We start from the raw sequence: 12,515 nt of genomic DNA, 5'->3' as shown, positions 1-12,515 counted from the left end.
AATAAATCGGCTATTTTAGTAAACCAGTTGAAATTGAACCGACTCTACTTCAATTCCCGACATAAACATCCATTTTTATATTATTTTTTTTTGAACACGGGAGTTACAGTTGCGATCTTAGTTGCTTGTGTGTATAGCTCGTAGATGGGAGGATCGCCTCACTAAGTATTTATTGAAATACTTATGCATCTCTTTTCTTGGTGCAGGTAAAGATAAAATGTGATCGTAAAATCATGACGAGGAGAGGAGGATGATCTAAGACTTGGTTTTCGTGATCATTATTATTTGAATGTACAGTTTTGAATAAATGTGGAATTGATGGTTGCATTGTTATTGGTATTTTTCTAGTTTATTTTGAATAATTTTTGGAATTTAGTTTTAGTTTGGAATCGGTTAAGATTTATTTGAAATACTTCTGAATTTGGTGGTTTAATAGGATAACCGGAATGAATTGATTGATTTAGTGATTTTTGTGAGTTGTTGAATTAAATGGAGATGTAGAGAAATAATTAATATTTATGGGAATATTAGTTAAATATATATAAAAAAAGGGTCGGGTTGTTTCAATTGGTATCCGAGCGTTTACGCTCCTAGGACGGTTTAGAAAATTTAATTGGGATTGATTGAATTTTCATGATGCTTGATGCGTGATGTTAAACCGTTGGTTGTTTATGCTGGGAAAAATTGATTATGAGTAGTTAGTCAATTTGAATGAGCATGTAGTTTTAGAATCATCCTCTTCGAGCCTTCAATGAGATTCCACGGTAAGTTATTTTTGTATTTTTGGTCTGATGTCTTGGTGTATTTAGTTTATGCTTGTGAAAGTGCTATTGGATGTCGGAGCTAAAGATCGTAGTTGGGGACATGGTCGGAGCCGCAGGGCTCTGGTAGCGGATGAGAGTGTGGTACAGAGTGCTACGGTTGAGCAGGACGGGGGTTTGCATGCGGATTAGGAGGGGTCTGAGGGTTTGGCCGGTAGGGGTGCCGGTGTCGCTGGAGTTCCAGCGGAGGCTGCAGGTATGGCAGCTGGTGTTGCTCAGACCCGAGATGACCGTATTGCATACTTATTGACGAGGCTGTTAGAGAGGCTACCAGAGAGGATACTGGCACAGGCTCCAGGAGTACCACCAGTGGCTGAGGTGAAACCGAGGGTTGCAGTTGCAGAGGAGCTCCCATCTTACATCAAGATGATGGAGCAGATGCAGAGGATTTGCACAGAATTCTTTTCGGGTGGTGCCAAACCTGAGGAGGCGGATGAGTGGAGGATGCGGATGGAACGGAATTTCCGTTCGATTAGGTGTCCAGAGGGATACCAGGTTGATCTTGCAGTCCACTATCTGCAGGCAGATGCACATCTCTGGTGGAGGGGTGTTGCGGCTAGGAGGGCTCAAGCGGGGATGAGCTGGGCGGACTTTGAGGTGGAGTTTAATGCTAAGTACTTTTGTCGAGAGGCGTTACAACAGTTAGAGGGGCGGTTTTTGGAGCTGTCTCAGGGGAACCGGACGGTTCGTGAGTATGAGGCAGAGTTTAACCGTCTCAGTGTGTATGCTGATCGAGATGTGGAGGGTGAGCAGGTACGAGTGCGAAGATTTTTTAGAGCTCTTCGTGTTGAGTTGTGGAACCGTTGTCTTGTGAGACTGTTCGGTACAGTGGTGGAGTTGGTCGAGACAGCAAGAGCGGTAAGCCGGTGCATGGACATAAGCGTAAGAGGGATGAGACTCATAGGGCTAGCCAGGGCGGTCAGGGATGCTTTGGGTGCGGAAGCAAGGACCATAGGGTGGCGAGCTGTCCTTGGAGGAGTGGTACAGATACTCGGGTGTGTTTTCACTGCAAGGAGGCGGGGCATATAAAGCCCAAGTGTCCTAAGTTATAGCAGAGAGAGGTGGCAGTGGTGGCAGCGGCAGCAGCGATACCAACGGAGAGGCAGATCGTAGCAGCGCCACATGTGTACTCCATCGGGGAGATGGGTTGACCAAGTACGAGGTCGATCACAGGAACCTTAATCGTGGGAGGTATTGAGTCCCACGTGTTGTTTGATTCTGGAGCGTCGCATTGTTTTGTGACTCTAGAGTTCGCCGAGCAAGGCGGTATTCTGGGAGAACCCGACGAGTATTTCAGAGTCGTTAGGGTTGCTGGAGGGAAGTTTCTGGCTGTTCAGGGTCGAGCCAGAAACGTGGATGTACAGGTAGCCGGGGAATCTATGCCAGCAGATTTGATCATTTGTGCAGTTGAGTTGTATGACGTTATCTTGGGCATGGATTGGCTCGGATATTACATGGTACATCTGGATTGCCACCGAGGGCGTGTCGTGTTCGAGAGGGAGAAGAGAAAGTTGGTCTATCAAGGTGTGAGGCCGACTTTTGGGAGTCTCGTGATCTCGGCCGTGCAGGCAGAGAAGATGATCGGAAAAGGTTGTGAGGCCTATCTAGCGACAATCATGACTCCAGAGACAGTTGGAGCAGTTAGGGTTGGAGATATTCGGGTCCTTCTAGAGTTTGAGGATGTGTTTCAGTCGTTGCAGGGGTTACCACCGTCATGGTCTGATCCTTTTACGATAGAGTTGGAACCAGGGACGATGCCAATATCTAAAGCACCCTACAGAATGGCTCTTGCAGAGATGGCAGAGCTGAAGAAGCAACTGGAGGAGTTGCTGGGTAAGGGTTTTATCCGGCCGAGTAGTTCACTATGGGGAGCACCGGTGTTGTATGTGAAGAAGAAAGATGGAAGTTTTCGGTTATGCATTGATTACCGAGGACTTAACCGAGTTACAGTGAAGAACAAGTATCCTTTACCACGGATTGATGAGTTGTTGGATCAGCTGACAGGGGCTACTTGGTTCTCCAAGACCGATTTAGCGTCAGGTTATCACCAAATTCCGATTAATGAGGCAGATGTTCGGAAGATAGCATTTCGGACGAGATATGGACATTACGAGTTTGTGGTGATGCCGTTTGGATTGACTAATGCACCAACAGCATTTATGAGGTTTATGAATGGTGTGTTTCAGGAGTACCTTGATGAGTTTGTGATAATCTTTATTGATGACATTCTGGTATATTCTAAGAGTTCTGAGGAGCATGAGGTACACCTGAGAGTTATTCTGGAGAAGCTACGGGAACAGAAGCTGTTAGCTAAGTTGAGCAAGTATAGTTTCTGGCAGCGGGAGATTGGGTTCCTAGGACACATTATTTCAGCGGCTGGGGTGTCTGTTGATCCAGAGAAGATTCAGGCTATTTGGGAATAGCCAAGGCCGAGGAATGCTACTGAGATCAGAAGTTTTCTTGGCTTAACGGTGTATTATCGGAGATTCGTCAAGGGCTTTGCAAGTATGGCTCAAGCTATGACGAAGCTGACAGGGAAGGATGTTCCCTATGTGTGGTCTCCAGAGTGTGAGGAGAGTTTTACGAAGCTTAAGGCGATGTTGACGAGCACACCAGTTTTAGCGTTGCCAGAGGAGGGCGAGCCATATGCGGTGTATACAGATGCATCGAGAGTGGGTCTTGGATGTGTGTTAATACAGCATGGGAAGGTGATTGCCTATGCTTCGCGACAGTTGAGGAAGCATGAGGGCAACTATCCTACCCATGATCTTGAGATGGCTGCTGTTGTTTTTGCCTTGAAGATTTGGAGATCTTATCTTTATGGCGGAAAGGTTCAGGTGTTTACAGATCACAAGACCCTGAAGTACATTTTTACTCAGCCAGAGCTAAATCTGAGACAGCGGAGATGGATGGAGTTGGTGGCAGATTATGAATTGGAGATAGCTTACCATCCTGGAAAAGCTAATTTAGTTGTTAATGCTTTAAGTCAGAAGCGAGTGGCTTCGGCTCAAGAGTGTGACATGGAGTCATTGGTATATGAGATCAGTACGTTGAGATTATGTGCTACTTCGGAGGAACCATTGGGTTTGGAAGCAGCTAATCAGGCAGATCTTCTGAGCATGGTGCGATTGGCTCAGCAGTTGGATGAGGTACTGATTAGGGATTCCAAGATTGAGGGTTCTGAGTATCAGGTCTCTGATAATGGGAAGATTCTAGTGCACGGACAAGTATGTGTGGCTAGAGACGAGAATTTGAGGCGAGAGATCTTGAGTGAGGCTCATGCGAGCAAGTTTTCGATTCATCTAGGGGCGACTAAGATGTATCGGGATCTGAAACGGTATTACCACTGGGTCGGGATGAAGAAGGATGTTGCTAGTTGGGTTGCAACTTGCAATATGTGTCAGTTAGTGAAGGCTGAGCACCAGAATCCGAGAGGTTTATTGCAGTGTTTACCCCTTCCAGAGTAGAAGTGGGATATGATTATGATGGATTTCGTGGTGGGGTTACCTACTTCTCAGACCAAGGATGCTATATGGGTTATTGTTAATCGTCTGACGAAGTCAGCGCAGTTTTTGGTCATTAAGAAGACTGATGGGGCGGAAGTTTTGGCTAAGAAGTATGTGTAGGAGGTAGTGAGACGTCATGGAGTACCAGTGAGTATAGTGTCAGACCGAGATCCTAAGTTCACTTCAGCATTCTAGAGGGCGTTCCAGGCGGAGATGGGCACTAATGTGCATCTGAGTACGGCTTTTCATCCTCAGACGGATGGACAATCTGAAAGGACCATTTAGACTCTTGAGGATTAGTTGAGGATGTGTGTACTGGATTGGGGTGGTCATTGGGCGGATCATCTGGGCTTGGTGGAGTTTTCTTATAATAATAGCTATCAGGCGAGTATTGGGATGACTCCTTTTGAGGCGTTGTATGGGAGGCCATGTCGTAAACCTCTATGTTGGACCCAAGTGGGGGAGATGAATCTTTATGATGAAGGTTTTGTAAAGAAGACCTCGAAGAAGATTCGGGTTTTGAAGCTAAACATGAAAGAAGCTCAGAATCGGCAAAAGAGTTATGCTGATAAGAAGAGGAGAGAGCTTGAGTTTGAGGTGGGAGATAGAGTGTATCTCAAGATGGCGATGTTGAGTGATCCTAACAGGTCCATTACCGAGAACAAGTTGAGTCCGAGGTATATGGGTCCGTTTAGGATTGTTGGGCGAGTTGAACCGGTTGCTTATCGGTTAGAGTTACCGGTGATTATGCAGGCATTTCATAAGGTTTTTCCATGTGTCGATGCTGAAGAAGTGCTTGCATAAGGGTGATGAGGTGTTGGCTAAGATTCCCGCAGATCTTCAGCCCAACATGACCTTGGAGGCGAGGCCAGTGAGGGTTCTCGAGAGGAAGGTCAGGCAGGATCGTCGGAAGAAGACTTCGATGATCAAGGTTTTATGGGATTGTGATGGTGTTGAGGAGGAAACTTGGGAACCAAAGGCGAGTATGAAAGCGAGATTCAAGAAGTGGTTTGAGAAGCAGGCGGAGGCTTGAGCTTATCATCGATGGTCCCAGTTTCAGAGTTTGAGTATTTTGTTTCGGTTATTTCATTATGTAATTCGTTTAAGATTGTAACGATTGATACATTTTTGGAGTTTTAATAAGATGAGTATTTCTTATGGATTGATGACTTGTGATGTCATGAAAATTGAAGGAAAACATGAGGTTTAAATTAAAAATTAAAAACTTGACTTATACTCAGGAAGAGAGTATATGAAACACCCTGAGTGACTGGGATGTTTCAGATGGCCTAAGAGAGTGGTCATGGTTGTGACGATATTCCGGAGTGGGAATATGGGTGGTAAGTATGGCATTGCTATGTTGCATGCAAACCACATAAGGTTGTTTCGGTCAGAGATGCTTTTAGACACTTAAACATGATTGCTCGAAGGACAGTTTGGTCCTGGACAACTCGTTAGGGAATGAATAGTTTCCCTGGTACCGAGAGCTCGTAACGTTATACAGCCCAAAGTGTGAGTGATATGGTTATATACCCAGAGCTTGTAAGGTTATATAGCCGAGAGTGTGAGTGGTACGGATAGGATACCCAGAGCTCGTAAGATTATGTGACCCAGAGTGTGAGTGGTATGAGTAATATACCCAGAGCTCGTAAGGTCGTATGGTCCAGAGTGAGAGTGGTATGAGTGTGATACCGATAGCTCGAGGGACTTTGTGGCCTGAGAGTGGGAGTGGTATGGGGTACCCAGAACTCAAAAGACTTTGCGTCTGAGAGTGGAGGGGTATGAGGTGAGTTGTGAGCAATAAGTCTATGATGGGAGTCTAGCATAGTGATTTGATGGAGACCTCGGAGGTCGTTAGTGTATGACCTTGTGATCGGATTATGTTGGCCGGATGGGTCAAGGGAGGAATCAATCATTGCGACGATGATAGTTGAAATTATTACAAAATGGACAGTAACCTAAGATTCGAGGACGAATCTCGGTAAGTGGGGGAGAATTGTGACGCCCGTGTTCCAAAAAATAATAATATAAAAATAGATGTTTATGTCGGGAATTGAAGTAGAGTCGGTTTAATTTCAACTGGGTTACTAAAAGAGCCGATTTATTAATTAAACAAAAGAGGTGGTTAAATTAATTCTCGGTTTAGTAAAATCCTGGTTGAACCCTATTTTTCTCTACATAAAGACACCAGCCTCCTCTCTAGTCGTGACCTGCAAAAGAAAAAGAGACAAAGAGAGCTAAGTTTTGTGAGAGGAAGGAGATAGGTTGAAGTTTGGGTGAAAGGAGAAGAGAGGCAGTCAGAACACGTTTTGGTAGAACAGAGTTTCGACATATCAATTCGTTTCCAAAGGCGACTGTTGGTGTCGGATCCCACACGTGTGGTTCGGGACCAACCAAAGATTGCCACATAGGCAGGATAGAAGCCCACAAAGGATAAGGCCCGTTAGACTCATAAGCCCAAGGACATGGTCGAAGTGATTGCACCCCGAGATAGGGGCGAAGTCGAAGTCAAGATTATTTCGGTTCGTGACTTTTTGGGGTAAAGGGCGAAGCCCATGAAGTTCGGAGTTAATTCAAATTCAAACGTTCGAAATTAAATTCGAAGACTGTAACAGACACATTAAAGAGAGAATAATTGTATATAATTAGGAGTTAAATGTATTCGTTAGTATAAGTAGGAGGGCCAAGAGCCATGTAAAGGACAAGCAATTTTTCTAGCAACTATACTATAGCCATTTCTATAGCAATTAGCAGCTTGATATACATTGATTTTTGTCCTCAAGAATAATTTTTCCCACTAAATAAACAAGTATTTGAGTGTGTGAATCCGATGTCCACATTTTGGCGCCATCTGTGGGGAACTAGAGAGTTCTTGAGTTATCAGATTTTCTTCATTACATTTCTGAGACAAGCAGCAATGTCTGGAGGAAACACCCCTGACACGTCAGTGGCTGAAGCTCTCAAGGCCATGCAGCAAACCATGTCGGAAATATCACAGAAGTTCTCGGATGTGGAGAAGGCTGTAGACACATTAAAAACAACCCAGGTATCCCTTAGTCAAAACGTCAATACTATACAATCTCGTGTTCGTTCTCTGAGTGCAGGGAACTCGGTGGGAGTCCGAAGAAGGATGTTCAATTTGCAAAGCTCCCTTGTGCGAAATGAAACCAATGAACAAACAACTCTTGATACGGCAATTCAGCCGACAGACGGAGAGACGCAGCTCGGAGATGAAGATCAGCTTGTAGATCAGTACGAGCAAGAAATCCTCGACCAGTTCGAGACCATGAGAAAGGTTAGCCAGAAACTAAAAGAAATGAAGTCAAAGTTCCACCAGGCCACTAGTTCAGAGCCGGATATCAACCGAGTCATTGAAGAAACTAGGCGAACACCTTTCATCCCGCGAATCGCAAACTTGAGAATCAAAGATTCTCGGAAGCTCAAACTGGATCCTTACAGTGGACTGGAAGATCCAAAGAGCTATCTCGCAGCCTTTTTGATTGCCGCTGGAAGAGTCGAATTGGATGAAGCTGATGAGGATGCGAGATACTGCAAACTCTTTTCGGAAAATCTGTGCGGCCAAGCACTATTGTGGTTCACCCAGCTAGAGCCAGGTTCAGTCAACAATTTTGACGAGCTATCGGCTGTATTCTTGAAACAATATTCTATCCTTATGGATAAAAGCGTTTCGGACGCCGACCTTTGGAATCTATCATAAGGACCGAACGAGTCACTTCGGGTTTTCATCACCAAGTTCAAAGGGGTGCTATCAAAGCTCCCAAGAATTTCGCAGCAGTCAGCTCTATCTGCCCTACGAAAAGGGTTGTGGCATGATTCAAGGTTCAAAGAAGATGTAATACTTCACAAACCGGACACGATTCAAGACACACTTTTCCGTGCAAACAATTGGATGGAAGTAGAAGACGAAAAAGAGAGTTTTGCGAGGAGGAACAAACAAGCGAAACCAACGGTCACCTTGCCTACCAAAAAATTTGAGCCTAGGGAAAACCAAGGAACAAAAAAGTTTGTATCGCAACCCCTCAACAATATCGTCGGAAAGCAATTTCAAGGAAAAGGAAGGTCAAACACTTGGGTCCGTGACGGAAGTTTTCACTGTGACATCCATAAGGTAACCGGACACTTAACCAAAGATTGTAGCGTCCTCAAAAAGCATATCGCAGAACTGTGGGCCAGTGGAGATCTTTCCAAATTCAAGATAGAAGATTTCGTGAAGGAATACCACGAGGCAAAAGATAACACCAAAGATCAGAACTCCAAAAGACCAAGGTTGTCCAATGAAGAAGAACCTAGGAGTTCGAAAGGAAAAATCAATGTAATTATTGGAGGTTCCAAACTTTGCCGGGATACGATCAGTGCCATAAAGAAGCATAGGCGAAATGTTTCACTTAAAGCAAGCTTGGGCGGAGAAATTGATTTTCAAGGTGCGTCAATATCATTCGACGAAGAAGAAACACGTCACCTCGAAAGACCTCATGATGACGCCCTAGTCATTACCCTAGACGTTGCAAACTTCGAAGTGTCAAGGATTCTCATCGATACAGGCAGTTCGGTCGATTTAATCTTTTTAGGTACTTTGGAAAGAATGAGAATTAGTCGGGCAGACATAGTGGGACCCCCGTCTCCTTTAGTGGCTTTCACTAGTGAGTCAGCCATGTCTCTCGGAACGATCAAACTACCAGTTCTTGCCAAAAAGGTGTCAAAAATCGTGGACTTTGTCGTTTTTGATAAACCGGCAGCCTACAACATCATCCTCGGGACACCATGGATCTATCAAATGAAGGCAGTCCCTTCAACATATCATCAATGCATCAAATTTCCAACTCCAAGTGGAGTAGAAACAATTGTGGATGTAGGATTCACACTCGATTGTCTTTAAGTATTTTTGCGGAGAAAAACTCTAAAATCAAAGGATGAAAATAAGAATTTGAACAGGAAAGTAACCAAGAAACTAAATAAAGCGAAAGAATTTGATAAGAACAAAATAGTAAAGAGCTTTGCGAAATTGCAAGAGAGAAAGTATGTTGTATTGCTTGATTGTCAAAGGTAAAAAGATTGTCCCCCCCCAAACACATGCGTTTAAGGTTGTTTTTATAGAGAAAACATGATCAATGCGGTCATTTACTGCTCATAATCGCATTGACCCGCATTAATCATGTAGGTTACAATTTGACCCAAACGGCTTGAATTTGAACTATCTTAGGCTTCGCGTGGTTCTTCTGAACTCTTTCTTGTTGACTCCGAACTCTCGCGTCTTGACGCTGCCGCGAACCTCGAACAATATTCTCCTCGCTTCGGCCTTTCTCTGTGCGAGCTATATGCTGAATAAGAGCGAACTCCGTACTGGTAAAGATCGAGTTCTCTAATAAACTGAATCGGACTTCCGGCTGGTCGAGCTCGATTCTCCTAATGAAATACCTAGAAATCCAAGAGGATTATTATGTAATAATGACGTGGACAGATCCAAATGGATCCTACCGAAAATGTGTGGGATCCGACCCCAACATTTAGCCCCCCAAGTCTTGCGAGCTGAGTGCTCGGCTTGGAAGACTTAAGTAGATAGTAATTAATGACTCGAGATCTTTAACACTCTGGAATTTCTCCACGTTTTACGCTGTTACGCCGATCTCGGATAATCAGTTGATTTGATTTCCCTGACAATCGTGATCATTAATTTCCTAATTTTATATTAATATCACGGGAAAAACTGTCCCACTTCCCAATATTCTCGAGGCGGTTTTTCGCTTAATAAGGTTAAATGGAACGACGGCTTCTACAGCAGCGTATATTTACCCCCAAAGCTTTTACCGAACCAGAAAAAGAGAAACCTCTTAGTAAAAGATGTCTTCCCCAGCCGTCTATGTTTCAGAAAACGAAGATGACAGTCAAGGAATCCCTGTTCCCAGAGGGGATGAAGTCTTCACCCAAAGGAGAGACAAATTTGGTCCGCACTTCAGGTCTCAGTCGACCTCTGCTTCCCTTGGCGCTCTTCGACGCCTTTGTAACATCCCCCAGGAAATTGAATTCTCTCTTCCTAGACCCAACGAGTCTCCAGAAGTGGTGCGAGAGGGTTACTGTTGTGCGTAAGAAGTCTATTTCAAAGGATGTGGTTTGTTTTTTCCCGTTCCGGAAGTTCTTCTTTTATACCTCCTCCACCTAGGGATTTCCTTTCCCCAAATGACTCCCAACTTTCTTCGATACGTTCTGAGTACTCTGACCGTTTCGGCAGAAGCAGGGTTTTCCCTCTCCACCAGCGAACTCTTAGGGCTATTTCGAGCCCGTGAATCCGCATCAGCGGGTATTTTTTCTATAAACCCTAGCCTTGACCGTAACCTGATCGACGGAATGCCCTCGAATGATGGGCCTTGGAGGAAATACTGGTTCTTTTTCCGAGTCAATCCCCATTCCGTTCAAGGTCTTTCCGGTCTTCTTCTCGCCAATTGGTCGGCTAAACTTGGTTAAAAATCCAACCTTTACTACTTTCTACTGAATTAAGCAAAAGAGATGGAATTCTTAACCCAATACTTTGTTTCAGGGAACCAGACGATCCCCCGCCCAACCGTTGACTTCTTGTCCTTCTTTCGAATCGTTTCTGAGGGTGAAACAAATTGGAATTCCTTCACCCTTCAACGCATTCATAAAGCGGGGCTCGCCATTAAAGACGGTCAGACTCACCCCCTCGATCCTCCTCCCGAGGAGAAAGACGTCTCGAGCCTGAATGCCCGAGACAAAAGAAAGATGCAGGCTGAAATCAAGGCTCTTAAGGATCAGCTATCCAAAATCGGGAGAAAGAAACGGATAGCTGCAATCTCAAGGGTTGGTAACTTCCACAGGAAGACCCTCTTGGTTGATGATGGTTCGTTAGAAGCAGCCCTGTCAGCCGCGGTGGATACTCATGGAGCCGAGATCCTTAACGACCCTCCAGTTGCCACCGCAATTTGCCCTTCCGAACCAGGGTGTGAGGGAGAAATAACCTCCTCTCTTTGTACAAAGAGGAAGGCTCTAGATTCTGATAATTTATCAAGCGAGAGACTTAAAACCGTGATATTAAGTTCTCCGCCACAAGTCTCTAGCCCTCCACGTTTTGTTTCTCCCTCTTCAGAAACTTTAAACTCCGAGCTCCCTCTTCCGGGAGACAGAGTAATTTCAGAGGAAACGGATGAGCCGAGACCGGAGTCTTTCCTATCTCAAGGACTGAGTGTTAGGACTCAAAATCCTTTACCCGCTTCGATTTCAGGTAAGTTTTTACTTAGAAAACGAACATTAGCAAAACTTGCCACGGATTGCATCTATTAATATGCTATTCTCCTCTGCTTCGTAGGCGGAGAAGAGATTGGAGACATCTTCCGAAGTTTCCAAACCATGGAAGGGGCATCCCTTCCTCCTTTTTCGGTTTGGAGGCCGGAAATCCGTCAGATGTTTGCCAATCGAGCTCGCTACCTATCCAGGTTCGGATCTTTTAGATTATGACAATCTCCCTTCCTTAAGTAAAAGCTTTTTCTCTAATCGACACGTTTTTTTTTTACTCCGAAGGCTTTTATGGAGACTAATGGAATGATCTTCCATTACGAGAACCTTCTTCATCAAGCGAAGAGAGAGACCGCAAAGGCTAAGAAGGAGGTTGATGATCTCAGATTAGCCAACCAATCCGAGCGACTTGAGCGGGAAAAAGCACTCGAGTTATCGTTTGAAAATATGAAGAAAACTCTAGCAGCTAGTGGAGAAGGTCTAATGCTTCTCGCTTAGAGGCTGAGCTAGTGGAGAATACGGCTTTGTTCGAAGAAGCAAATCAAGAGATCTAGCTTTTAACTAGGAACAGAGCTCGTGATATCGCTGAAGCCGAACATAATGCTCGAGAAGAGATGAGGGGATTCGGAAGGCAACTTATTCAATCTGTTACGAAGTTCATCAAGGACGAAGAGGTCTGGACTAAACTTCTAACAGATCGAGCCGAACTGAAGAGCAATCTAGACCTGATTAAGGAACTAGAGGCTGGGAGAGTTTCGTTTGAGAACGAGAGGAACGAAGTTGCTGCCGAACTCGCTATGGTTGAGTCCGAGTTATCCTCGGCTTCCCGTCCTACTCTCGATCTGAAACAATTTTCTTTGGTATTTGGAGACTCCCCATCTCAATTCGAGGTAGGTGAAGGTTCTCGGCCACATGAGGGTTC

At 44.8% G+C, this 12,515-nt stretch overlaps 1 protein-coding gene across 1 annotated transcript; it reads left to right on the top strand.

Annotated features, from left to right (window-relative positions):
- The first annotated feature begins 8,100 nt into the window (after positions 1–8,100).
- Positions 8,101–12,091, top strand: LOC110226546. Its single transcript, XM_021018488.1, has 6 exons — positions 8,101–8,350; positions 8,486–8,769; positions 10,575–10,802; positions 10,881–11,582; positions 11,667–11,737; positions 11,879–12,091. The coding sequence occupies exons 1-6, from the start codon at positions 8,238–8,240 to the stop codon at positions 12,089–12,091; spliced, it is 1,611 nt and encodes a 536-aa protein (XP_020874147.1). The 5' UTR covers positions 8,101–8,237.
- The last annotated feature ends 424 nt before the right edge of the window (positions 12,092–12,515 follow it).

The sequence above is a fragment of the Arabidopsis lyrata genome (assembly GCF_000004255.2).
Source record: "Arabidopsis lyrata subsp. lyrata unplaced genomic scaffold ARALYscaffold_7, whole genome shotgun sequence".
NCBI lineage: Eukaryota > Viridiplantae > Streptophyta > Magnoliopsida > Brassicales > Brassicaceae > Arabidopsis > Arabidopsis lyrata.
Note: the sequence above shows the minus strand (reverse complement) of the source record. Positions and strands in the feature narration are given on the sequence as shown.